At 43.5% G+C, this 27,427-nt stretch overlaps 4 protein-coding genes across 6 annotated transcripts; 3 read left to right on the top strand and 1 right to left on the bottom strand.

The window, feature by feature from the left end:
- The first annotated feature begins 110 nt into the window (after nucleotides 1–110).
- Nucleotides 111–5,001, top strand: Rsod (Related to Sod). The gene is made up of 10 exons (XM_002056127.4): nucleotides 111–417; nucleotides 1,036–1,945; nucleotides 2,005–2,560; nucleotides 2,662–3,318; nucleotides 3,377–3,660; nucleotides 3,714–4,035; nucleotides 4,098–4,182; nucleotides 4,244–4,433; nucleotides 4,491–4,771; nucleotides 4,841–5,001. The coding sequence occupies exons 1-10, from the start codon at nucleotides 333–335 to the stop codon at nucleotides 4,948–4,950; spliced, it is 3,480 nt and encodes a 1,159-aa protein (XP_002056163.1). The 5' UTR covers nucleotides 111–332; the 3' UTR covers nucleotides 4,951–5,001.
- A 352-nt stretch (nucleotides 5,002–5,353) lies between these two features.
- On the top strand, nucleotides 5,354–7,499 carry VhaAC45RP (VhaAC45-related protein). The gene is made up of 2 exons (XM_002056126.4): nucleotides 5,354–5,754; nucleotides 5,834–7,499. Exons 1-2 carry the CDS (start codon nucleotides 5,431–5,433, stop codon nucleotides 6,662–6,664), a joined length of 1,155 nt encoding a protein of 384 aa, XP_002056162.1. The 5' UTR covers nucleotides 5,354–5,430; the 3' UTR covers nucleotides 6,665–7,499.
- Nucleotides 7,500–14,433: 6,934 nt separating this feature from the next.
- LOC6632431 (mitochondria-eating protein) lies at nucleotides 14,434–24,318 on the top strand. 3 transcript variants are annotated; one of them, XM_070207158.1, is made up of 6 exons: nucleotides 14,434–14,550; nucleotides 20,657–21,213; nucleotides 21,278–22,039; nucleotides 22,203–22,332; nucleotides 23,602–23,926; nucleotides 24,178–24,318. In XM_070207158.1, the coding sequence occupies exons 2-6, from the start codon at nucleotides 20,969–20,971 to the stop codon at nucleotides 24,306–24,308; spliced, it is 1,593 nt and encodes a 530-aa protein (XP_070063259.1). In that variant the 5' UTR covers nucleotides 14,434–14,550; nucleotides 20,657–20,968; the 3' UTR covers nucleotides 24,309–24,318. The 3 variants fall into 3 exon arrangements, with proteins under 3 accessions (XP_070063259.1, XP_070063258.1, XP_002056161.1); XM_070207157.1 differs by having other exon boundaries at nucleotides 14,434–14,948; nucleotides 20,660–21,213; XM_002056125.4 differs by having other exon boundaries at nucleotides 14,434–14,948.
- Nucleotides 24,100–26,039, bottom strand: LOC6632430 (uncharacterized). The gene is made up of 2 exons (XM_002056124.4): nucleotides 25,583–26,039; nucleotides 24,100–24,819 (listed from the first exon to the last, which is right to left on the bottom strand). The coding sequence occupies exons 1-2, from the start codon at nucleotides 25,836–25,838 to the stop codon at nucleotides 24,443–24,445; spliced, it is 633 nt and encodes a 210-aa protein (XP_002056160.1). The 5' UTR covers nucleotides 25,839–26,039; the 3' UTR covers nucleotides 24,100–24,442.
- Nucleotides 26,040–27,427: the final 1,388 nt, after the last annotated feature.

The following is a 27,427-nucleotide window of genomic DNA, read 5'->3' as shown; positions in this document are numbered from 1 at the left end:
ACAGCTGGCCACGGCCGGTTGGCTGCGGAGTTGAGCGTAGCAAAACAAAATCTCAGCTAAAGCGTGACTCAAAGCAAAACCTGACAACATAGCCAAACTCTACACATTTAACAAAAAAAAAAGCAAGAAACGCTTCAAGCCGTGCTTTGTTTTCGACCAGTTTTCAGTTGGATTGCAACGTGTGCGGTTTCTTCCACAGAGCGCACGCATGCGCTGTAAATTATGAAAGTGTTGAGCGCAACAGTAAAAACAACTATTTGGCAATTGCTTTAAGACTTAAAGCTTGTTTAAAAAGAAGCTAAAAGCAAGTCTTAGACAAGCAGCTGAGGAACATGCCGCAGGGCATCCAGCGATGGGGCGCCATATTCCGGCAGCTATGCGTCATTTTGGCCCTTGGAATTGCTACACAGAGCGGAGGTAGGTGGAAGCACACACATACATATACATATTTGTACACATACACATGTGTATAACAAGGTTTTACAAGAAATGCGGAACAGCCTTGTTCAATCACCTTCGATTCCCACGCATTGTATGCAAATCCATCGAAAGAAAATCCACGGGGAATTCAGATTATGCTGCACGTAAGCGAAAAGGAAAGTAACGAGTGCTCTATTTATGAATAACCGACTTTGAGATACCCAGCTCGACGTGAATAATATAATACTAACCTCACATCGCCATAACTGAATTTTGAGCGAAGTGCAGGAAGGCATTCAAGAAAAGTAATAATTCTTGATTTGTTTGCTATTCAAGTACCTATATACTAACTTTTATATCTATAGCTCTTATATTTTCCGAGATATGCTCCGAAAACCTAAGCTGTAAATTGATATTTATCGATTTGGCCATATATATGTGTATATATGTATATATATATGGTCGGAGATGTTGTTTTCTACCTGCTTTATAAATGTGAGAAAAAGTATAATACACTTTTCGCACACATACTATGATTGCAGGGTATAAACATGTTAGCCAACATATATTTTGAGTCATCATCCAATTTGCTTTGTTCTTCTGCTTCGTAAACAGCCGCGGCACAGCATCTGATTGCGTACATCTCGCAGCATGGACTGCACGGCGAGATCACTTTCCGCCAGGCCGGTCCGCAGCTGGTGGAGATCCAAGCCAATCTGGAGGCGACACTGCAGTATCCGGATCAGGTTTGGAGCTGGGCGGTGCGACGCTTTCCCGTCGACTACACCAATATAGAGCCCGATGAGCGCTGCGAACTGGAGCGCCTGGGCGGACAGATCTTGAGTTTCGATGAGGAACTGGACTACTTGGTGCTGCCGGGCAATGAGACGGCCAGCTGGCAGCACAAGATGCAGCTAATTGGAGATCGTGGCATTTGGGGCAAGTCTCTGGTGCTGACAGAAGTCAATTCCAATGCGCGCATTTGCGCGACGATCACCACAGTGCAAATGCCCGTGGAGCACATGGCAGAGGCCCGCTTCAATACGCCCATTGCAGGCTCTGTTTACTTTCGCTGGCTGGCGCCGGCCGACGGCGCCAGCGGCGATACACTGATCTACTCGGATTTGTATCATATTCAAGCGCAGCCCGCAGTTCCAGGGCAGGAGAAGCAGGGGCGAGAGTTCACGCAACATCACTGGAAGATCTTTGTAACGGACATCTTCAAGCACGATCACCATCGCAGTGAGGATAACTGCAATTTCCTACAGCTGGTCTTCGATCCGCAGGGCAGCGGTCCAGGCCAAGGCATTGGCGACTTGGATGCGCGGCTGGGCAGGATTGGCGTGGCCAAGAATGCACTGCGTCAGCGACAGCGCAGCGTCTTTCGCGATGCCAAGCTGGCGCTCTTGCCCTCCGACCTGACCATACCGCATCGCACACTCTATCTGGTACTCTACGACAATCAGCATCCGGACAACTACTTGGCCTGCACCAAGATACGCCACGTTCAAACACTGACCTACAAGTAATTCGCAGCTGTAGCCATTTGCACATCACTAGCTAACTGTTCGTGCTCTTTTCCAGAACCTTCATCAATTCCGGCGGCGTCAAGGGCGAGGTGACCTTTACACAGCGCTCCAAATTTGATCCCACTTTCCTCAATTTTACCCTGTCCACTCCTCATGCGCCGCACGTGAGCCGCAAATTTGCCGAGGATGTCGCTGCCTTTCGCATTCACGGTCTCCCGCCCGCGCCGCAACGCATCGGCCAGCCGGACTACTGCGAGACCACGGGCGACCTGCACAATCCCCGGGAACTGCAGCAGGAGCACGTGCCGCCGCCTGGCTATGGCACCCAGGAGCAATACGCCCTGGGCGATCTCAGTGGCAAGCTGCAGGGCCGCAACAAGCAGTACTGGCATCAGTATGTCCTGCCCGGCACCAGCTCCGAGCTGAGCGGCCTCTACTGGGACCTCTATCTGCCCCTGCAGGGTCGCCACAGCATCGCCCATCGCAGTCTAGTCATCTACACCTACAACCGGAGCGATGTCCATAACATAACCAAGAATATATGGGGTTGCTCCCCGTTGAACCAGTATCAGCGGAACGGGGTGTATCAACAGCCCATGTTTACGGCGCAGGTAAACATCAGTATCTGCATCTATTTCTAGATGTAGATATCTACATCATCTATATCTATTTCTATATCTATATCGTGTCTGCTCGTATGTTTTATATATAGGTACTTTTCCGCTACCCTATAGTCGGTCGTGTCATCTTTCGACAGGCTGCCGAGCAGCCCTGGCAGGATACGACAGTGCTGTTTGAGTATCTGATTCAAGCGGATGGCTCCACGCAGAACAGCACCTACGAGCACCGCTGGGCCATACACAGTAATGCGCCAGGCAAGGATTTCTATGACTGGCAACAGCGCTGCCTTTCGGCCGGCGGGGTCTTTAATCCGTTCAAGGTAGATTGGGGCAATCGCAGCGTCGATGACTACTGCCAACCGCAGCTGCCAGCCATGTGCCGTCTGGGCGCGCTGGATGCACGTCTGGGCAGACTCACCATAGCTGGTGGCAAACGCAACGCTAGGCAGCTGAGCCGACGCATGTTCAGCGATGGAAATCTGCCGCTATCCGGCACCCACAGCATCCTGGGCAAATCACTGGTTATCTACGACGACAACGGTCCCAAGGCTAGAGGCGAGCGACTGGCTTGCTCCAGCCTGATCGGTCACTATCGCCGCAAGGTGGTCGCCAAGGATTGGTACGCCAATGGAGATGCACTGACGGTCGCCGGCAAGCTGGAAATAACGCAACAATCGGAGTACGACATCAGCAATGTGGAGGTGCAATTGAAGGGGCTGCAGGACAACGGTGGCTATCACATACACATGGTAAGAAGTGGCCAGCATTCGGTTGGGACGCGTTACTGATCTGAAGTTGAATTTGCAGACACCCGTGGAGGCCAACCTGGCATTTCCCTGCGAAGCCTCTACGCTGTACGGCCACTGGAATCCTTTTGAGGTCAATCCGAAATCGTCGCCACCACCCAAACAGGGCACCAGCGATCAGTACGAAATGGGCGACCTGAGCGGCAAGTTTGGGCGCCTCAATGGACTCACCCACTACGAGGATGCCTATAACGACACCTACCTGCCGCTCTTCGGCTACAGCAGCATCATTGGGCGTTCCGTGGTCATCCACAAGCAACAGAAAAACGCTCGCTGGGCCTGCAGGTGAGTTGACGGACTAACTGACTGAGTGTGATATATATTTTGTATATTTTCAGCACATTGGAGCGTGGCTATAGTCCAAGTGAAGCGCGGGAGTTGCGTGCCATTGCCTCATTTCACCATCCTACAGGCTATGCCTATGGCTACATAAAGATGACGCAGCTCATCCACAATGATGGCAGTCAATCGGAGACCGTGATTGAGGTGAAATTGCGGCATCCTGGCAAGAACGATCGCAACTCGACACGGAACCACAACTGGCAAATCTTTGTCAATCCGGTTGGTGTCGATGCCGCCGTCAAGCCCACAATAACACGCTGCGTGGCAGGTGGTTACGTCTGGAATCCCTTCTATACACAGCTGGCGGATCCCTTAAATGTAGGTGGACTATATGAATCTGATAGAGGTACGTCTAATCCGAATTATCTTCTTGCCTGCAGCTCGATCTCTATGAACAGGAGTGCGGACCGGACAATCCGTTGCGTTGTTATGTGGGAGATGTGGGTGCGCGTTTGGGCACCATAGGTAAGTAGCTCCACCAGGAGTTTTTACATTTAATATATTGCCTAATATGAACTTAAATCAGACCTGGGAGGAGAGCGCGTGGTGCTCACCGATACCAATTTTCCGCTGGAGGCGCCCGTTGGCGCCATTGGCCGCTCGATTGTCATCTTTGGGCCGGACCATTCGCACGAGCGTTTCGCCTGCGCCAACATCGAACCGGATCACAATGTCATCAAGTACATTAATCTGCAGAAGCCGCCACGTTTCGTTGTGTAAGTCCAACCCACCAGCAGTGTCCAATCCTCAACTTAAACACGTTTCGTTTGCAGCGCACAATTTCTGGAGGAGCTGCGATCGGTGATGGGCATCCCGGAGTGGATGCTAGACGTAGATGCGCGCAAAACAAAGGAGCTGCACGGCGGCGCCTGCATCCAGATGATAATACACTTCAAGGGTCCTCTGGCGCATCGTCTCGAGCTGGACATGTCGCGTCTGATAGCAGCGGGACGTCTGGATGCACCAAGTCTTTTCATACCGGGCTATGTCAACCAAAAGCGCAAGGCAACCATCTCGTATCGCACGTGCGGCGTCAGGGATCGTAACGAGAAGCGTGAGTACATAGCAAGCTGGGATTAAACGCACGCCTCTAAAAGAGATTCTCCCTCTTTTTTTCTTTCAGGCACCAAAACCTTCAAGGGCAGTTTCTCAGCCAGTTTAGCCTCAACCCAGCCAAAGTTTTACATATTAGCTGTGACAGTCATCAGTTTAGTTTTTACCAGACTCCTGTAAATATTTTGTATAGATTAAGTAAATGGCAATAAAAGATATATATAAAGATAATTGTTGTTTATAACTTAAATATATATATATATATATCTTTGCGTTTGAATGTGAAATGCTCTTGCAAACATAAGGAAGATTTGAAATTCTACAATAAGTTAAACTACTTAGAGAGAAGTTCAGAGTTTCCTAACAAATTCGATTCTTCCCCATATGGTAACTATTTACAAACAAAGCTCGGCATTGCGTTGCCAACAAGTGGACTTGGGTGATATTTTTATCACCCTCAAGGAAGCAATTCGGCTGTTCTCGATTAGCAGCAAAAGCACCCCCGAAAAATGAGTAAGATGTGGTATGAGAATCTTTTTTGTGCGCCTGCGCCCTGCTCGCCCCGAGGCCATCGATTTTTCTGTTTAAGATTTTTCCCATCAGTTTTGTGCGAAGTGCAGTCATACGTGTTGTCAGTTTCTAAGGAATTAGTCGCGAATAATGCAGCTAATTGCAGTTGGGGTTTTTATAAGTCTGGTGCTCGGCTCCAGCGCGGCCATAAGCGGACCGTATCTGTTTTGGGGTCACGACAAAGTAACCAATTTGCAACCCCAAGCGTTAGTCGACGCCAGTACCAGGGAGCAGCCGCTGACGCAACTGTTCAAGGATGCCAAGGCAATAATTATTTTTTTGCGCAATGCCACAAGCCGCCTGGAGGGCATCAAGTATCCCAAGTTTCAAAATCTGGTGAAGAATAACGCGTGGACATATATGCCGCAGCGTAACCTGGCCGTAGAGCCCTTTATCTACAACGCCAACATTGAGGTGTGTATCTATTATAACATTTGTGGCATGTAGAGCACCATTCACCACCCACTAAACACCCGACCACACATTTGAACAGGTCATCAACCTGACCGGGCAGAGCGAGGAGGACGACGCGGAGCTGCTGACGGGCTACAATGATGCGCTAACCGTTTATGGCCATGGTGAAGTGCTAGGCATACTAGCAAGTCGCGAGGAAGAGGCACACTATCTGGCCAAGCGCGAAGCCAAGGACGAGGGCAAAGAGGAGGCCACAACCACACAGTCAACGCCAACTGAGACGGAGGTGACACACGTCTACATAGCCGAGGGCAATAAGGCGGTCTTGGCCCTAAACGGACCACCCGAGCTACGCTTGAGCAACGAGACGCTGCTGCTGGAGGAGCACAACAAATTAATCACCTTCGATGATCAGCGCTCCAAGGGCTTTGGACGTCTGAGCATTACCTTCATGTACAACAGCGAGAAGTGCACGCTCCGATTTAAGTTCTCGCTGCTGCGCGGCACCTGGCATCTGCGCAACGTGGAAGTGGAATACCGGGATTATAAGGCCGTATTGCCGGCAATTGGTAATGAGTATACGCTGCCATCGGCACCGCTAGACTTCTCGTTCCGCTGTTCCTCCGAAGAGCTGCTCTTCACCAATATCAACAGCAACAGCAATGAGACGCAGATGAGTCTGCTGCTGACCGATTACCAAGTGCAGCCCTGGCTAAATGGCCGCAAGGAGTTTGGCGATGTCTACGACTGCGTTGGCTTCATCTCGGCTCCCATTCTGGCCGGCCTGCTGGTGGTCTTCTTTCTGTTGGGCATCCTCTCACTGGGTATTTCTGCCATGCTGAGCATTCACACGCCAAATCGCTTTGAGAGCTCCCGCAATAAGCAGCTGACTTTCACAGTGCAGGAGTAGAGCTGCATATCCGCCTGGACGAGAGTGTTCCGCAGCTTGTAGCATCGCTTTGGACCCTGCTGCAATATGTTTGTCCTGATCACTTTTACGCCTGTTAATCCGCTGGCATTATTAACGTTGGCCATCGAATTGTTTCTCATACATTTGCTGTTTGTGCTGATTGTGCTCTATGTTTATGTGCTCTGGTACTACTAATATAATGGCAGCCATTCAAATTACCTACAAGCATATATACATATAAATACTCACTACAATTAAGCAATTTAATTCAACCCAAGTTTGGCTTAGTTCGAAATTTCAAGCGTATGTCTTGATTCGGCTTACTCACTTATCGAATTTTCACACATTTTATCGAAAATATACCAAAAGTTGGAATTTTTAGTCACTAATTTAATAAGAAATACCAAACCAAATCTAACGATATATCGATACTTCGATACTATAAAACAATTTTTGGCGCCTTCGATTCTTTTAAAAATGAAAATTAACATTTAATTTATTTTAAGTAATTTATTTAGTTATCTATGTTGCTTTATTTCATTTATGTTAAAAGTTTACTCTAAATATTATAATTTGGACTCAGAACCAAAACCATTTGAATAATAAATAAATTAGTGAACAATATATCGCACGTCTAATTGTAGTTTTCACTATAGTCAAACATTTTGTGTTGACCCGGCAGATTGTCATTGCTGGGTAGGCCACGAAAAAAAAATCTGGGCGTCGAATGGCAATGCTGATGAGCATGGCAATGGCCGTGGTGATGTTTATGTTCCGGTGCCGCCTTCCAGAGGAAACCATTAAACTGGTGGTGGTTGGGGTGGTTGTGGTGGTGGTGGTGGTGGTGTTGGTGGTGGCGATGGTGGTGTTGGCCATGATGATGATGATGCGACCACCATGGTGCAGCAGACCTTTCTCCATGGCTCATCTGGTCATGGTGCGGCCTATTTTCCCTGGAGCAGAACATTTTCGGAACACTTAATTGTTTTTGCACTCGGACAAGCTTTGCTATAAACGATTCAACGAGAGAACTCGAACTGCGGCACGAACAAGCGAAACGGCTCTTAAATACCAAAAGTGCTGTCTGATAACATTTCATACGTTCTGGCGTAATATGTGCTAGCTGCTGCGTATTTGCCCTAAAGAGAGCTACCTGACTGATAAACTTGACCGGGTCTAGACTTTTTTGAGAGTTGATAGTGTGTTGTTTATATGTATATAAAAAATTATACTCTGTACTCGTGAATTCATACACTAGATATACATAATTATACTTGCAATATAAATAGATAAATATTACTGCAATTTATTATTAAGAACTTTAATGTGGGAGAGCATTTGAGCACAGTATAAATAAAAAAATAAAAAAAATTGGTTTATTGCATTTTGGTTTTGATATCTGCTTATGAAGTTGACTTCGCTAGCTGAGAGATTGTGAAATTGGCAAATGTTTGTTTACTAATGAAAAAGTGAAATGCATTGCTGCTGAGAAAAATGAAAATGAAAAAAGAATTTCAAATCTGGTTGCCGAAAAAGGATGGCCGTCTGGCTGGAAATTCTGGTTATCTGCTTTATCAGTTTTCTTCGACTCTTATTTCATTTTTCACAACTCTCAGCAACTCACTTTCATTGCCAACTGCACTCGCACGCAATTAAAGCCGCACAAAAGTGATGTCCATATGCTCATCGTGCAGTTGCCGATGCCCCAACTGCCCAACGGCATGTGGCATACTGGCACCTACATCTCGGCTCCTATGTTGGGGACCAGCCCAGGCCGAACTGGCCGCGCTTTGATTTATGCATCATTAAGTCACGCCAATTGCTCGTTTGAGGCGCGAGTCTTTTTTTAAAAATTTGTTTGCCTATACTCTGTTAATAGATTAATATAGAGTATATTGGCTTGTGCCACGTTCGAGTTACTGATTATGTTCGTGTATATCTGACGCCAAACTAACACAAGTGCAAATCATAAAATATTGAAAATATACGACTTTGAGATTGGCAAACCCAGCTTCACAACCTTTATCTAAAGGTAGGCATTAGGTGTGACCACGCCCACACTTGACACTGAAAATTTCATAAATTTGTAAGATCACAGTTTGACAGTCATTGCTTGATGGCGACAATTAAACAAGCGACAACGCAACAAACCAATAGACTCGATGCGACCTGCTTTACGTTGTTGTTACGCTGTGAACAGAGCATTGAGCAGTCGGCAACAGCCGTCCGCAATGTTCTTACTTGTTTTAGTTGCTTTTGGCTTGAATGCGAGTCAGTGGCCGGTTTTTATTTTTAATTTCTACGACTGACATACGACACTAGCCGCTGGCTTTGGGCCACCCGATTTTAGTTTTTATTTTATTTGTTGCTTTTTTTCACTCCCCACTTAAGATTTTCCCAAAATGGTTGGCCTCCAGCTGCGTTCGAGATGCGTTTCCAAAATAATAATAATAAAAAAAAAAAACAAAAACAATGTGATTGGGTGTTATACAGCATCAGCTGCGGCGGCTGCTCTGAGCCTTTGACTGGAGCTGGAGTTGCAAGTGAGAATGTTTGGGGCAGCGCGTACGTCAAAGTGGGTCGACTTCGATTGCGTTCACTTTTCTCGCTTACTTTTACTGTCAACCGAACGTGCGGCCCAATTGCGGCAGTTCAGTGACATAAACAACAACGTGCCGTGGCAGGCAGCCCGAGGCATGCGGCAAAAGCAAAAGTTGCACCTGATTCTGTAATAAGAATTGCGATGCCGCGAATGGAAGGCTCGAGCTGGCGGCAGCTCAACTGAAAGCCGCTTGGCGACTGGGCAAAAGTTTTGTGAAAGTTGTTGTTGCCTCCCAAGGAGACGCCACAGCAGCGGCAGCCGTCGCGCCACTTTTGCCACATATCAGCCAGATGATGTGCCTGTCGAGCTGCGATTGGGAATAGGATGGCAATGCATTTTCTCCATCAATCGAAATGGCTCGAAGTGGCTTGTTATGGCGCGAAATGGCACGAAATGGCCTGAAAGCGCGTGTCTTTTGGCCATTTGTGCTCATCTCTTGGCCAAGTTTATTTTCACCTCAAATGGCAGCTGTCTTTGCCGCTCACAACTTTTCTGCTGCCCTCCCCGAAAGCTGCCGCATATTATATAAGAATCTAATCTATATAACTCGAAGGCTTCGAACGGATTATAATGCAGCATGAAATTGCATTATTATTATTACGCAGCACCCGACGAGCTTTGAGCTTTGTATCTGTATCTGTATCTGTGTCTGTTTGCTGCTGCGGAAGCGCATCGTGAGATACGAGCCACAATTCACAACGATCGTAATTAACAAGAAACCTTAATCAATGCAAAGGGCATGCTTGCAACAAGTTTGCTTGCCACAGCGGAAATGTATTTTGTATTCCCAACTCTCTGATGTTTATCTATAAGATTTGGGCTCTTGTCAGCTCACGAATAATTTGGAATAGTGGCGCTTGTGTGGATAATGAAAATTATGGCTGCAATTCATTTAACCTATTTTAAAATTAAAACCTGTAATTATTTACTATATCTAGCTTCCCGTTTATATATACAAAAATGTTAAGTAGAAGGGAGAGAGACTTTTATGTATAGTAGAGAACGGCTTAAAGAACGAGCAGGGGTTATAATATAAAAGACAGACAGGAAAAAAGAGGAAGAAAGAAAAAATAGACTTTGGTGAGATAGCGAGCAGTGATACAGCCAATTAAATTGCCAAAGCCACTTGTTAATATAACACAAAGGATCAAAGCATGATAACCCGTAAGTCTTACTTGACTTCATGAGAATTGCATAGAAGGCCGTCATTAGAAAAACAAACGTTTTCATTGGTTTTGAAGAATAATAAATTAATGAATTACAGGTTAAATTACGTTACCATTTTAATTTTAGTTCGCTATTATGAGCAACTTGCTCTTTGAAGGGCATTCAATCGCCGCAGTTCAGCCACAGCTTTGCCAATTTGTTTTGTTTTTGATATCAAATCTATAAATAGCTAATATTGTTTGGCCAGGTCGTTGATATTGTGAAATTCGTAAATGCTAATCTTCCGAGTTTTGTGCTTAACGTATTTCATTCATAGATAGACAAAACGAATCAGATAAATGTGGGCAGGTTTTGTCATAGAAAATAATATATTATATACAAATTATATGTTTATATATACATATATATATGTGGAATTTGTTCTAATTGATTGACTGCTAGGAAATTTTGACAGAAGTTTCCTTTTGGGCTTAAAGTAAGGCTTTAGAATTGTTCTAAGTTTGGAAAAAACGACCACCAAGTCTGGAAAAAACGGTGATCAAAGTTTGTATTGAAAATATCAAAAACAACGCAGCAATTTATAAAAGTTTTGTAAACGTGATGTCATTAGCCAGAAGGGCTAAGGAAGTTGGGTTAACAAGCGGCAGGTCGCTGGCTCAAATACAGCAACAAATTTCAATTATTATTTATTAGTTCATAGTGTTTTTTTTTTCATATTTTAAAATTCTTTGTGTTTGCCATAAAGTTTATTCTGATAGCAATTGCAAATCCTAAACGTTTTTTAATCACACTTTGGTCCACAAATTGTAGCATTATCATGCCCATATGAGAGATCCCGATATGCCAGACACATGCACACTATTAGCAATTATTTATAATAATTACTTTGCTCAATATTTGTGTTAAAATTTTATGATTATTGCAAAACTTTTCCGAGAAAGAGAAATCGCCAATTGACGATGTCCCCCACTGGGGAAAATGCAACCAAGTCAAACCAAATAAAACAGCAAAAACAAATGCCACGCGTATGGGCCGAATGGGGCTTATAGAAATGTTGATGTCCATGTCGATGTCGATGTCGTTGTCGATGATGATGCCACTAACTAACTAAGTCAAGTCAAGTGCTTGTATGTGTGTGGTTGTTGCCGCTTTGACGCGCCGGTGAAATGTGCGCAGGCGCAGCTGAAACACGAAACACCAAACACGAAATTCGAAGAGGCTGCCGAGAAAAACACGCAAGTTGACAATTTTTATGCGTTTAGTAAATCAAAAACGCTAATTACCTGATTTGGTAAGCGGTTTCGAAATGCGAAGAGAGGCACTAAAATCCAACAGAAAATACAGCGAATGGAAAAAAAGAGGACTACACCAGGCTAGCAGATATCCTGTACCAGGCATCGAGCTGCTGTAATATGACATAAATGTTATAAATTATATATCAATTATTCTAGATCTGCATATCTAGCTACTGGAAATCGATATTTATCGATATCGTGAGCTTGAAGCGCCCTTTCGATAAATCGATATACTATAATTTATTATGCCTCATGTCTCGATGCGGGTACCTGTTGAAATGTTCGACGTATGCCAGGTAAATTAGAACTGAAAGTCTAAATATCGATATATATATCGATATTTTGTTGGAATGAGCTTGTTTACATTTAACTAGCTTAAGGTGAATAAATATTTATATAGGCAACTATTGGAACTAGGCTATAATAATTATGTATCGCGCTTGAAATCGATGTTTATGTATTTAATGTCGAAATCTGTAATTATCAGCCCTAGCTTGAAATCGATATATATCGGTTTGCACATGGCATCGATATCCATCGACATGATCTTAAAATCGAAGTTAATGGCAAATAATGTAAATATTGCCTTTGCAAAAGGCAGATACCCCATCCATTTTCAACGATTACAGGGTACAAAAATGAAGTAAATAAAAAAATAAAATAAATATTGAATGCACATAGTTGCTCTGCTTTAGCGTTGTTTAACAATTTCACACAAATATTTGCACTTAATGTTGCAGTCGTTAGTGAAATGCGTTGGCCAAAAAGTGAAATGCGTTTTAGAAAGGAAAAGGAAGCGTGCTGGGAAATCTTCCAGCTGCTGAGCTACTGAGCTGCTGTTCGCGCAATTAACGCGCAACCTTGACTCGGTAATAGCTTTATTATGCGGGGTACACATATGTATGTCTATAGAGTTATTTGGATACCCCACTGAACCGCTGCTCCAGTGACTCTGCCCCCAGACTGTTTACCAAGATGTGTGATTTAGTTTTATTTATTTTCGTATTTTTATGGCTATATCTGTGGCGAAACTTAACGCCCTGTTAATCCGACTAAATGTAAATGGCGCTGCGGCAACCCTGGCGCAAATAAATACCTTTCAGCCGCCCCCTGCTGGAGTCTTACAGTTTGTTTAATAGTTTTTTTTTTTTTTTTTTGGTAGCTGCGGGCTTCAATTGCGTACGATTAACGCGTAAATAACACGTGAAAATTTTGCAATTTTCCGGCAAGGTTGCCGCACTTGATGTAGTTTTTCAGTGCTGCCTGCCACTGATACTTCCACAACATTCCGAGTCTGAGGCCAGCTGCCTGGCAATGAGCGTTAATCAGTGGATGTAAATCTCCATGTTGATGGGAGTTAACCACTTACTTTTGTTTGGGGCATTATTTTTATGCAAAACGCTTGCCATTTCGCTCGACAGACCCGCAGACCCCCATCCATGGGCCTTAACTATTTGCTACTCCATTTTCATATGTGAATGCGACGTGTTTTTTTTTTTTTTTTTTTTTTTTTGACTTAAATGAAGTTGGCTGGCAAAAGGCAATTAAGACTAATTGGGTGGCTGTTGTTCGACTCGGTCTTGTAGTCGGAACTGGAAGTGCAGCCCACCGCATTGCTGCTCTGCATAAATTGAAAAAACTCTAATGAAAGGTTTCTCAAAGTTGCATCATAACTAGAAAATGGTCTGCTAACAGACCGTTAGTTCATATGAGATTTTCAGTCTTTTTTCTAAGCTGTGTTTAATAAATATATAATTTATATACTACACTCATAATTGGCCAAGAATCTGGCCAACTTCAGTAGCCAAAACCGCGCACACTATCCCAAATACCTGAGGCAACATCGCTTTAACCACGGCTTCAGCTTCTGCTTCGTCTTCTGCTTCAGCCTCGGCTCTGTCAGCCTTCCCGGCCACGACCCCGTCATCGCATCGCATTTAAGATTTAAGCAAGCATCGGCAAATGGCAAAGTCAACCAGCTGGCACCTTGTGAGCAAATCTCGAAGTAGAAAAGCGAAAATCGGGGCGAATAAATTTCAAAATAGCACCCAAAATATACCCTGTGATTAGCTGCGTTTGTATGCTCCAGCATAGTCATCAGTAAGCGATAAGGTTATAAAAAATAATTTTAAATGAGCAAAATAATTCAGTTAAATATAATTAATATAATATAGAAAGTTAAAAACAATAAAGTGTTCTGAAATCGTATAAAAAGGAATGACATGGGATGAAGGATTACGGAGTATCTAAAATAAATCAATTTCTGCAAAACTGTTAATTTATGATGATAAAATTTTAGAACAATAAAGAATTTTGATTTCTTGTATAAGAATTGTTTATTCAAGCAATGTGTCTTTAAATTGTGGTATTTTCAATTTGAAAACTCCGTATAACTTTCTTTAAGAGACTCAGTCTTCGTTAAGTTTACTAACTTTCAATATTCCCCGTTAATTCTTTTCCTATGCAGCATAAAAACAAACAAACAACGGTCATAAGAAGAGTTTCGTGCATTTTGGGCGCGCTGAATTCAAATTGGTCGCCGCCAGCCGCAGCAGCATCTGCGGCTGCGCAATTGTCGCTCTCACTCTTCGCTGCTCTCCCACTCGCTCTCTCTCTTGGACTCTCTGCTTCTGTCACTGTCTGCTGCCTTGCACGTTACCTGTTGGCACTTTTTCGGTCATGACATTCGTTCAGTCTGCATTTGACTTGCGGTACGTTCGGTTGGATTCGCTGCGCGACTGCGCAAACCGTTAAGTGAAAGATTCGTCTGCTTTGACAGTTGTTTTTGTAGTTGCGAGTGCGAGTGCGGGTGCATGTTAACGGTAAATCGAGGCTGGCGAATCAGAAAAGCGAGCGCTCGCGCGGCCGTGACAAGAATTTTGCTGTGGCATTTGCCGCAAATGTTCGAAGAGTTAATGAAGTGTAAAAATGTTTGTTGTCGTTGATGTTGTTGTTGTTGTTGGTGTCGCCAAATTGCAGTTGTTGTCGTTGTCGTTGTTGTTGTTGTTGACGCTGCGGCAGCAGGCGTTGTGAACACTTTGATTTGCGGTTGGCACCGCCTGACCCTGGCCTTGGCCCTGGCCCTGGCTAATCAACTGGCTGTCAAGTGAAAACTGTGAAGAAAACTTTAAGTCGACTGTGCCTGTGAAAATTGCACTCCTCCTCCCTCCTTTCGTCTAAAGCGCATTAGCGTTGCCAGCAGAACTCGAATCCAAGCAATGTAAGTTTTTCCATAATATCTCAAATTCCAAAATTTAAGAAAACTTCAGATTTCACTCGAGTTTTGGGCCTTTGCCCAGCCAATTGTTAATTTATGCGATTTGAGTTTTATTTCCCATAACAACTTGATTAGCTCTGAGGGCGCGCCCAATTAGCGGCCCAGCTTGGACAGCTAATAAAAAAAAAAACAACAACAAAAAACCAGATGAGCTGGGAAGTCTGTCTATTCTAATTGAATGAAATTAACCCACTTTTGGACACTGTAAAAAGTTTGTTTGAAATTGTAGCGCTCTTCGTCGTATATTCACAATAATTGCTGCTTGGCCAGAAATTAAAGGAAAGCCCGACTAGAGACCTACCCTAGTTCCTGTTTCACACTTGATGCTGCGGCTAGCCCCATAATATAAAGAGCACCTTCTTTATTCGGTCCTTATTGTCCGATCGTTTTGAAGTTTATAGGGCTTTGTGATTGCATTAAAATGGAGACGTATACCAAAAAGAAAGGCAATGTCTAAAGTTTCTTGATGTCTTTTTAAGCTTATGGGGAAAAGGTTTGACAGATAACATTCTGTTGAGAACTACACTCCATTTGGAATCGCAGAATCTAGGCAGTATATAAGAACTGAAAATTTGAAATATAGCAGGTCAGCAGGTCAGACGGGGCCACAGATACCTTCATTAGATGCATATATAGAAAATCAATATACCCTTTTTACACACTTCCCAGGTGTACAGGGTATAATGAAAGAAAAACTGTTTATGAATAAGCCGCCAACAAGCACGCCAGCTGCCAAATTATAATGAGCTGTAACCCAGTCTGGCTACCAAATAGGTAGAACACTGCCTCAAGCCATGTCTCTGGGTCCAGCTCTTGATCCGTCCCCCTTTCTGGCTGTTTCTATGCCGGGCAACACCTTCGGCTAGAAGATGAACAACAAGAGTTGCTGCCTTTGTCTCAAAAATCAATCAATAAACTTTGTTAAATACTTTTACAATGCAACAGTTTTGGGCCAAATTCTGATATGGCTTAAATGGCTGAGCTATACACAGTTTATTTGGCTTTTGTTGCCAAATTTGGAGCGTGTCAAAAATTTTCTATTTTTCATGCTAAATTTGTGCGTTTTGTTTTACATTAATAAATCTGCGTTGGTTTTGTATTGTCTTGTTTTGCATTTTGGGGTCAAGTTGATGTTCAAGCTGATTCTGAATTCGAATTGATTTACAACTTAGCGGTAGTTCGAGATTTATTAAATAGTTTGTTGTTAATTCCTGTAAAGTGTATTACATAAAGGTATATAATATATAGTTTATTTATTTTTTGTTTGATTTTTACTTGATGCCTAGGCGTTGCACGAATTTCGTTAGAGTTTTATATATTTTAATATATATATTAGTTAAGATTTTAACGCAATCATTTTCAAAAAAACTTATTTTACCAAGCTAAACTTACCTAAATTATTGAGGCCTCATTTCTCATCTGTTTGTTTGTCTCTTTCGATGTCTTAAGGCTATCTTTGTTAAAATTTGCAAAAGGTTAACTGCCAAGCAGTGTATAGATCAAAGTCAAAACCTTGTTAGGTTTTCCAGATATCTTAACAAAATTTTGTTACACTAGGCAAATCTAATCAACATTGAATTAGTATATCTATAGTAAGATTCGGTTGAGTCACTATATCAAAACTTTAATTTCTCAAGTTTTTTAGTTTAGTTTAGTTTCTCAAGATATTTTAAACAAATAGACGAGCTGTGCTAGGCTTCAAGCAAATGAGTAAATATTCTTAAACGTGAGACCACTTTGATAAGTAGCTTTATAGAAAGAGTTGCTTGGAACATTTATCATATCAAAAATAGTTCCTTGGAAAAACTTTGTTCTTACAACTTTTTCAAAATACTAAGTCCTATCAACTTCTGCCTTTGGCTTCAATGGCAGCAATCGCTTGGAATTCGTTTTGTTTAATGAAAACCAAATTATTTTCCCAGATATTTCAATCAAATCTCGCACTTAGCACAACGAGCTTTAGTTTGTTATATGGCCGCAAGGGTATTTAGTTTTCGGCAAGCCGAAGATTTGATTCTGCTTCACTCTAGTTTATTTTTGGCTGAGCTTCTTGCTAATTGCAGCAGCTCTCAGCTTCTTTGCCAGATTCTGAATAATAATAAAAAGAAAAAAAAATGTTAATAGCCAGCGCACGTGAGCGGCAATTGCCGCTGGAGCTCGTTATGGCCAGCAAAAAAGGTGGCTCGATTGCATGCGAGCGCCTCTTGGCCGGGGCAATTAGAAGTTTGTTGGTCTGCCAAAATTACATAGAAAGGCAGCAGCAGCAGCAGCAGCAGCAACAACACAAACAACAACAACAGCAAAAGCGACAACAAGCAAAACAATAAAAGCAAACATAGCAAATTGTTGTAATAATAGTCGTAAAAAAAAGTTATGTTTGTCTTTTGCTTGAACAACAAATCATTTCACATTTCCACTTGGGCTCCAACAACGACTCCAGCTCTGGCCTGGACGCCGTCTCTGGGCCGGGTTCATTAAACCGTCGTCAGCTAAGAACCCGAGTGTGGCTAACAACTAAAATGGACCGCAGAGCTCTACAACTTGGGCTTCCGTTCTCAGCTGCGTAGCTGTCACCAGCTGCTGCATGTGGGCTTACATAACACGCCCCCCTGGAGCCCGCTCAGCCAAGCGTGTCGCCATCTCAGGTGTCATAGGCTTTGGCTTTTTGTGGCTTTTTCTCGCGCATCTTTCAATTTGTCGCCCATTGTAGCATAATTGTATTGTAATCACAGCCCAGACCTTTCCTTGGGCCCATCCATCTGGTTGGTTGTGCGTGTGTATCTGGCAATCTGTTTGCTTAGCCGCGCTTTGTGCCGGCTCATGTTTTGGCCATTTGTTGTTCTGGCCGCGTGAGGAAGTCATCTGCATGAGCTCAGCAAAAATTACATACAGTTTGCGGCTTTATCTGCGGGATTTGCGGCCAAACATGTAGCGAGCAAGAGGCAGAGTAGACAGATGCAGCGTGAGACTGGGGCTATTGTAGCTGGCAAATCCTGTGCAGTGTTTGGGCCACACGTTGCTATAGATTTTGCCAATTGGTTCCCACATTGTGCAAGCTGCAGCTGCCTGACAATTAATTAGAATGAACTCGCAACAAAGAAGGGGTATATTTATTTTGTGTGCACGCATGTAATAAATATCTTATTCATATAACATATTCATATATATGCATACATACATTATAATGTCAACTGATCTATCGATATCAGTTTGTCTGTCTGATTGTTTATGTTGATCTGAGGTTCTTATACCTATTTTGCATAATGTCCACCTTGAGAATAAATATATTTCAGCACCCCTTAATGGGTTGTGCTTAGGTTCTGTGTGTGCCCTTTGAAGCCCCCTCCCCTGTGGGATTTTTGGATTTTTGAACACTTCGGGAATGACTGGTCTATCTAGACCTCGATATAAAAGCCAAAGAAATGGTATATAAATACAAAAAAAAACTATTTTAAGAGGCCTAACCTAAACATTAGGTTCTGAAAGTTTAGTTATTAAAAAATAGTTATTTATATTTTCGTGTGAAAGAAAGATGGATAGAAGGTCGTAAGGACGCTGATAGAGTGTATCTTCTAGTCAGGCTATTCTCGACGTGTACATTCTACCGTGTTTATAAATCTTAAGTAGATCTTAACTAGCTCACAAAATAGTTTTCTCACCGAAACACACCTTCTTCAGCTGCTAGTCGGAGCCGGAGTAACGGCAAAGCGCATTTAGAACGAAACCGAAACAACAACTGAAAACAAGTGCCCCCGGTGGGGGGGGGGGGGGGGGGTTACTACAATTAAGGCGTCTACCTGTCCGTTAAGCCGGGCCAGCCGCAGCCGCGGCCTGGAGCTAGTAATGCACGAGTCTCGAACTCTTTTGGGTGGGTCACTTCCAGCTTTGGCAGCGCTGCGCTTGGCTGCTTCTCATATGCTGCTTGTCGTCCCACAGGGCCACAACAATTGTTGCTAAACATAAAATGTTTAATTCTTGGGAACACAAACATATTACCAGTTTTCTTAACCAAAACCCACCCCCAAGCCGCTCCCCGCGTAAACTCTTTGGTTCAGCTTCAGCGCTCATCGGCGCTCGAATTCCATGTAAATATGCGAGTTGCATTCAACAAAACAGGTGAAATATGTTGGAAAGATTTAACAAGAACTTGTAAAATATGAAACTTTCTTCGAATGAGTGCCATAGTACATGAAAAGTATAGTTTGAGTGGTTTAATAGAGGTTCAGAAGCAGCATCGAGATGAGCTCCTGTGATCATGCATCCGATTTTTTATTGCTTGCATTAAAATTACTTACTGGAGTCTATATACGGTTTTATTCTAATACATCGTGTTTTTCTGCTTGAGATATTCCCATTTTTTAAGAAGTGCTAAGTGCCTTCTTCAGCTTAAAACTTATAACAATGCATTTGAAGAAAAAACTATGTATATTGTGTTTGTTTGGGGTAAAAGACCTGAAATAGAAAATCCAGCAAATGGGTGGAAAAAAAGCTAGAAAAAGACAAGGTATATATGCCTACATATAATCAAGAGATAAGCTGGGTCAATGTAAATTTATCTAATTAAATAAATAAATAATAAAATAAATGTTAATTAATCTAATTGAATAAACTCCTAGAGTCCGACGATAACATATTACACAAAACTTTATTTAATATAAAGTTTCTCATAGTGTGCTAATATGCTGAGTAGAGTGTATATAACTCTTTAGTACTATATACAGGGTATGCCAGAGTCGGCAAATTTTGATTTGGATCTTAATTCGATACCCCTTACTGACATTCAAACAACTATCTGACTGACTAACAGAATAAGCTGAAACTATAACTTAAGCTTGCTTTTGGTTGGAAAGTGAGCACTCCGACAGGGTTTTGGAAAATTCGATGGGGTTTTGGTTTCCCTGTTTAAAGCGTGTATAAAAAACATTGAAATTAATACAATAATAAAATAGTGCTTTGTAATCGTGACGTCATGGGTTAGTTAGGTGTTTGAGCGTCGGAGCAGTTACCGAGAAGATGCCGTTTCAACTTCAGGAGCGATACTCAATTTTTATAGATGATAATGATTTGGCTAGTGCAGACTTCACACATATCACAGATTTGCTATGCACGCATTACCCATTTAGAGGTAAGGAAATAGGCTTTGCGATTGTTGCAGGTAAAATAGCTAACTTCAAATATGCTCAATGGACTAAACGCCCATTATTCAGCATTATTTATGGCACGGTAATTGAATAGTTTTAAAGCTGCTCCTTCGATTTGAGTTTTTAGTGCCTCATTGTTTACGCCTTGTTTCCCTAGTTGTCATGTACGGAATGGAAAAAACTCCCACAACAAATGGCAAACTTGTTGTTGTTTTGGCAATCACATTCATGGCTAGATATGATATGTGAGTATGCAGACATGTAAGGGGTGTATTTCCTGAACAATTGCAGAGCCTCGACTCGACTCAAGTCGGCTTGTTAGTTAGTTTGTTTGTTTGTGATTACGCGTGAGGTCTTAAGTTATGATAAATTATGTGGACCCCGCCCCAGGCCGACGGTGAAAGTGGCAATTGTTGTTTGTTGTTTGTGCCTAAGCGAATTCTTACCCAGACAGATTTCCTATTTATTAACAATTGCCAAATGGCATTTTCTTTCTTTTTCTTCGTGCAGCAGCAGAGACTACGCATAGATAAAATATCTAAGACTGAGTTCCAGTTTGGCAGATCGCCCACGCAACGCACATGGAGCCGAAGTTGTTATAAGACGCAGTTCACAGCTCACTCTCTTTGTCTGTCTCTCACTCTCGCTCGCTCATCGCATCCACATTGCATCGAACATTCCGCATTTGTATAAAGCAGCACTCCACATTAACCCATTGAGCTACTGCCCTTGAGCCCAGTAATCAGACTCGGCCTTGTCGACAGGAAACAGCTGCTTCTGAAGAATCACCAGGACGCCATTTTGCAGAGCCAGTGCCTGTCCATGGCGGATAGTCGGGAGCGCATACGCGGACCCTCGCGCGATGGTCGCGAATTTCTGACCAGTCCGCGTCAGGTGCTGCGCCGTCTGATGCTGCTCTCCGAGGGCCGACAGTATCGGGAGGCGGCGGGCGTGGTGGGTCGGCTGGGTCCCTCGGTGCTGCACTCGGTGATTGCGGAGCTGCCCATCGATCTGCTGCTGGAGCATCTGCCGCACAGCGCCTATCTGCTGGAGTCCTTCTACACGAGGTAAGTCACTCAACAAGTCGCCTACACTGTTAAGCCAACTACCCGCCACTTGCTCCTACTGCAGGCTGACCACGCTGAACAGCACCCCCCGGCCGGATGTGCCCAGCGAGACAGTTGTCTGGCAGCTGGTGCGCCTCTTTGCCAATCCACACGAGTCTGGCCTGCGACAGCGCTGCGCCAAGTTGCTTCAGTCGTTGGCGCAGTTCGAGCCTGGTTTGCGGCAGGCGTTGCGCGAACGTCGACGCAGCTTTGACAATGCTGTCCAGGGTTTGGGCGTGCATGGACTGACCACAGATGCCTCGGGGCAGCTGATATCGCTGCATGTGGCACTCAAGACTGAGCTGCAACGACATGTGGATACATACAAGATGGCCATACACAAGCTGGAGGAACTGAGCATGGTCACGATCAATCAGGATCCGGCGCACTCCTCGCACCAACGGCTGCTGGCCATCAACTATGGCGACATACAGCAACGTTTGATAGACAACAAGACCCTGCTGACCATGCTGGACAAGCCGGCGCTAAAGCAGCTTCACACACTCGTCGAGAATCTCAGCACGCGCGTCGAGAACGACAAGGAAGTGTTGTCCTGTGTGGGCCAGGTGAAGCGTCTGGATGCCCAGGCGCACATCGAGAAGCGCCCAGCCGCAGGCCTATTGATGAACTTCTCGCGCGGCTGCGAGGTGGTGCTCCACATGATGGGGCCCGAGAGTGTGCCGCCTAGTCCACTGGCGGCCACTAAAGTGACAGCCGCTGGCAGCGGTGGCGGCAGCAGCTGCAGCGATGGCTACCACTCGGATGACTCGGCCAGCGAGGATGGCAGGTAAGCTGGCCAAGTGTGCTGATAGACTCGTTTTCTCTGCTCTGCTCACTTGACCTGGTTCGCTTGTGCTGTCACCTACGCACACGCGCGCCCCCTCTATAGCATACTCTCACTTGACTTCTATTCACTCGCATCCCACGTCTCAATCGTCTCTGCTCCACAGCGAATTCGTGTCACACTATCGCAATCTCTACATCGAGAACCGAGCGGACGCCCTGGAGGCGTTGGACAGCTTGCCCCAGCTCAAGCATGTGCACAGTCTGAAGGCCAAGATACTCTTCTCCATGATTGTGGTAAGTAGCTTAGTCCAGAATACTTTCGTGTACCGAATAAACAGTATTTGACAAACCTCAGCTGTTGTAGCCAGCCTCTGAGACTAAGGCTATATTTCTATTGATATGGACGAAGATATAAATTATGTATTTATTTAAACTGTGGAGCTTACAATATTTTCAATGGAATTGGCAACAAAAAATTAGAAATTAAATTGTTGCATTCCTTGGGCTCACGAGCCAAACGGAAAGGCAGGAAGTTTTTTCAAACAGTAAACCGTAGAAATTCGCTTATGGAAAATCAATGTCAAAGATGTTGAATGGGATAGATAACAGGAATTATTATAAAATTTACATTTAATGTATAATTATGAATTCGTGTTTGATTCGAGATGATGGGTTTATAAAAGAACTAGCTTAAATTAATTAAAAATGGGCATAGACTAATGGAAACATTTACCTAATTTAGAGCTAGGTTTTTATTGTTGTTTATTTTATTGCTTATTTCAATTTATTGGATGAAATTTGATCCGTTATTCATATGCAAATTTAAAACTTAAAATAAGTTTTGCGAATGATAAAACAGTTATTCATTGTGTCTTTAAACCCGTTAATAAGGTTTAATGTATAATCAATTTAATATAGACGAAGTCGAGAAATAATAATGCTTGTCATTCATATATGGTATAGAATATTTAGAATTTAGAATATTTGTAAAAATTCGTTTCATAGTGAAAAGAATAGATGGTATATATGAAATAGAATATTTAAAAACCAAATAAGGTGTTCGTTAGACTGAACTTTGATTTTTAAAACGATTAAATTAAATTAAATTAATAAAGCATATTGATTATGGAGTTAAGAGCGGCTAGTTAGGCTGCGATCGCTGCTGCGGTTGCGCCAAAATATCAATTTGCAACGCAACGCTGCAAGCTGGCGTGGCAGCTGTTCGAGTTTGTGGCACTGATTAAGTGTTATAGAGGAAAGTAAAACGCCTTGGGGCGAACCGGGCCAGGCAGAAATGCTGAGAAATTACGCTGGCGATCGGCCCAACTGCGGCTGGAGAAGCTTGTTGTTCGTAGGCAGCCATCTAAGGCTTGTAGATAAATAACTTTCGATCTTCGGCGCTGAATAGAGACAAGTGGATAGATAGATGAATGACACCGGCAATTGGCCGGATCAGCTGGTCTTGTGTTTGGCCGTGGGCAGCGATTGCACAGATGATTGGCATATTTTGAGACCTTCTTTGTCTTCTTTTCTCTTCTTTTCCATGTTGCTCACTATGATCAGCTTTCTTTTCGCCTGTGCCACGGTATGCGCGAGCGCAAGGTGCTGGAGGTGCGCCGTGTGCTCAACTGCCCGCTGGAGAGCAGCAGCGAGACGACTTTGGCCCTGGATCGGTCTGTGCGCCATCATCTGCATGAGACAGCCGAGAGTTTTCCGCTGGGCGAGATCGAACGGTCCGTCTTCAATCAGGTGCTGTCCACTCTGCACGAGTATCCCTGCCTGGAGTCCTGTCCGCCGCTGACGCACTTTGTCAGCGCCTGCGTGCGACTGGCCTGGCGTATGATCAACCAAAAGGCGCCCTACTATCTGGACACTGATTTTAATTTGGGTAAGTTAATTACAAATGCATCTATCCATCGAGCATATCTACAAATTTGATGAACAAAAGGCTTGTCCCATAAAATGATTGCACTGAAATTCGCCACATTTTAGTTATAAGAAACATTTTTTCGGATATTTGTAAGAGTTTTAAGACATTTTGGGACGTAAAAAATGTTTAACTTAAAATTTATTATTTTATTTTATTACCAGTACTTCTATATTTAACTAATTATTAATGGTGGTTCTTTATTTTCTTAGGTTTTCTGCGTCCCGAGAAACACGAGCGCCATCCACAGTCGGATCGCCGCTCGGACCTAATCAAAGCCTTCCTCTGGCCCGCCCTAATGCAGAACAACCAGTGCGCCTTCAAGGCCGTTGTGGCCACCTAATAATCCCGGCTATCTAATTAACTAACTTTATAATTAACTTACGCAATTTGTACATAATTTATCTTACTCATAAACCCAATAAACGATAACCTAAACGCTAATCACGTCTATATACATGCATATGTACTCCCTGCCTAGGCACAGCTGATGGGCCTCAGTCGAACGCTCTGGCTGCGCTGCTTGTTGGTGCACAGGAGCGCGTGTTCCACGTAGAATTCGATGATCTCGCAGGGCGAAGCGAAGTGCCGCTCGTGCGGCTTCGACTGGCCAATGGCGAAGCGTTGTCGTCCATCGATTTGGCGCACAAACAGGTGATAGAACTGCCGATCCGCACAGATGCTCACAATGTACTTGATGCAAACATCCGTCGCCTTGAAGGGACGCACCAAACAGGCGCCATCCTCACGTCCGCAGAGCATGCGCTCCGCCATGTCCCGATCCACGGTGAAGTAGTATGGCTCTGTCTCGATTTGCCGCTGCTCGATCTCCACATAGTTGGCATCAGCATCGTCTGCGTTTAATTATGATGTGCGTGAGAGTGTGTGTGTGTGTGTGTGTGGGTAAGGTAAATATATTTTCTCAGCCCGAACACACGGACCTACATAATCATGTCCGTCTGCTTTAAGACATGTATCGAAATCGGAAAATTGGACCACTATATTATATAGCTGCCATTGGAACTGTGGTCTCTCTGGGTCTATCACGTAACAATACACCTTTATCTCTTAAGAAAATATTGTAACAGATAAATGAAATAAATTGGCCGGTAACTAAGCTTTTGTATAAAAAACTTGTTCAACTTTCAAGATATTTCAATTGAATTTAATTGCTTGATCCTATTTCTATTATTAATTGGTTTTATTGCGGCGCCCATGGGAAAACTATCTTGATAACTTCAATCCCATTAAATGCAAATATGAAAAGATTTTCCCTGCTCTGATGTCAAGATTCTGATCGTTGAGAAAGGTTAGCAAGTCTCAGCCTGCTCAATGCTGATCGGGCTAAAATTGGGTCAAAATGTTTGTTCTTTAAGATAACTCCAACATAATGAATTTTAACTTGTTTGACAAGATTCCTTAAATGATATTAAGAAAAATTGTATATATAATAGTGTTATCAATAACTAGATAATTATATTGTATAGCTTTCTTATAAGATCGATACATAACTAGACGTAACGAAAATCGACTCTACGTTCGCAAGGGTATTGACTCTTCGGCCTGCCGAAGATAGCGGGCGGCACTTCATTATCAAAGCGCTCGCCCAGAACTTACCCACAATGACATAATCGTGTGGTGCGGATCGCTGCTGATCGTCATCAACGATCGATTCTGAAACCCGTTTGCCGGCGTCGCTGTCGGCGTCAGCGTCAACGTCAACGTCACCGTCGTCGTCACCGGCCTGGCGACTGTAGCCGCCGCAGCAGCAGGCGCAGCAGCCCTGTCGATAGCCGCGCTCCGTGAGGCTGTTGTAGAAGCGCGCGAACAGATTATGCAGAACCGTCCAGTAGACACGTGCGCACCAGCACATGGCGGCTCTTCGCTGGGTCTCGGCCGGCTGGATGTGCCCCAATGGCCCAATTGTCGAATCTCTGCTTAGCCCTAACACGTTACTATTTTTGGTGCTGATTCTAATCCGCGGCCGTTGCGCCACATCGCGCAGAAGTCGGAGCGAAGACTGAGCAACAGTGCCTGCGGCCAGAGACTACGCGCGTCTGGACGCCTGCCACAGTGCCTATTAATTAAAATGTGCTTAATGCGCAGCTCAGTTGTCGTTCCATCGCGTATGTGTGTGTGTGTGAAAATGACCATATGTAAATATCATATAGATATATACACATATTAATAACGATATTTGTATACCCTATAAGAATTGGTTCAAGGGATCTAAGAGAATGAAGCTGCTTTAAATTTAAAACATATCTATATAAATATACACAATTCTTTACATTCAGGATTAGCATAAACAATCCCTAGAATTTACATTCACCAGGACCCATGGATCTGCGAAATTGGCAGGGCCAGCATACCAAATCTGTTATATGGTCTCGCAAAATATACTCGCCCAGAAACACCCAATTATAACAAACCCTCAATATAATAAATATAATAAAAAAGACAATATTATAAACTGCCATGAGATAGACCCAGGGCAGTTTTTAGTCAGTCAGCGCTGTCTATAATATGTTCATTTGTTCTGTATGGGGAAGCATTAAAGTTGGGTGCTCGATGTTGTTATTTTTATTGCCCTGGCTGGTTGGTAATCCGATATCGAAACTGTCACAGTCTTTGAAGGCGCAGCCAAGTGCAGATCGTGTCAGTTGGTTCGACTCGGTCGCAGCCCGTTCCCATAAGCGGCCACAGTTTGTAAACAATCGCGAAATGTGTGCTTAGAGTCAGCACCCGAAACGACACATGCTCCACAAACACAACCCCTACCCAACACAGGCCCAGACAAGAACCCCTACCCAACCAGTCTCCACGGCGAGTTACTCATCGCAATTTGCAGTTGGGTCTCCGACTGAATGGCATTCATTGATGTTGTACGCTGCTAGAATTACACGATCTCAAGAGATCTTGTTACTTTATAGTTCAGGTACCAAGGAGTGCAGACACGTTGGAGCCAACTGGCTGCCATGTGGCGCACATTTAAGAACTGTATAAAATAAATGATCGATTATGGAATCTGTTATACAATGTGCAGTTAACTTTTTTGTATGATGTATGAATTGTATGGAAATAAATTAATAATTAATTAAATTGAGCTGGAAAATTCTATGCATATTAATTATTATACATAATATGACAAGTAAACATCTAAGTTCATCATTAAAACATTAGTCTTATAGGCATTCAGTCTTATACACATACCACTTACAGCAGCTTCTTCAAACTTAACGACAAGCATCATAACTTGACGAAGACGCATTAAGCTTAAATAAACTTTTACATACGCAATACATTAGCAAAGACACCAGCCATTGCGAAAGCGCAACTTATACTAGCTCGCAGTATTAGAGTTATGGTTTCTCAAATACCACAACCTATAGCATGGTCACATACTTAGTTGGCAGCACGCGCGCTTGTTAAAAGCTTTACTAATATCAAATACTGGAGGAA

The sequence above is a fragment of the Drosophila virilis genome, chromosome 2, assembly GCF_030788295.1.
Source record: "Drosophila virilis strain 15010-1051.87 chromosome 2, Dvir_AGI_RSII-ME, whole genome shotgun sequence".
NCBI lineage: Eukaryota > Metazoa > Arthropoda > Insecta > Diptera > Drosophilidae > Drosophila > Drosophila virilis.
This window is presented reverse-complemented; position numbering and strand designations above follow the sequence as displayed.

Coding starts and splice junctions, on each gene's coding strand:
- Rsod (XM_002056127.4), top strand. CDS start 333: ATGCCGCAGGGCATCCAGCGATGGGGCGCCATATTCCGGCAGCTATGC. Junction 1,946..2,004: donor GTTCAAACACTGACCTACAA/GTAATTCGCAGC, acceptor GCTCTTTTCCAG/AACCTTCATCAATTCCGGCG. Junction 4,434..4,490: donor AAGCCGCCACGTTTCGTTGT/GTAAGTCCAACC, acceptor TTTCGTTTGCAG/CGCACAATTTCTGGAGGAGC.
- LOC6632430 (XM_002056124.4), bottom strand. CDS start 25,838: ATGTGCTGGTGCGCACGTGTCTACTGGACGGTTCTGCATAATCTGTTC. Junction 24,820..25,582: donor ACACGATTATGTCATTGTGG/GTAAGTTCTGGG, acceptor AATTAAACGCAG/ACGATGCTGATGCCAACTAT.
- LOC6632431 (XM_070207158.1), top strand. CDS start 20,969: ATGGCGGATAGTCGGGAGCGCATACGCGGACCCTCGCGCGATGGTCGC. Junction 21,214..21,277: donor CTGGAGTCCTTCTACACGAG/GTAAGTCACTCA, acceptor CTCCTACTGCAG/GCTGACCACGCTGAACAGCA. Junction 22,040..22,202: donor TCGGCCAGCGAGGATGGCAG/GTAAGCTGGCCA, acceptor TCTGCTCCACAG/CGAATTCGTGTCACACTATC.
- VhaAC45RP (XM_002056126.4), top strand. CDS start 5,431: ATGCAGCTAATTGCAGTTGGGGTTTTTATAAGTCTGGTGCTCGGCTCC. Junction 5,755..5,833: donor TCTACAACGCCAACATTGAG/GTGTGTATCTAT, acceptor ACATTTGAACAG/GTCATCAACCTGACCGGGCA.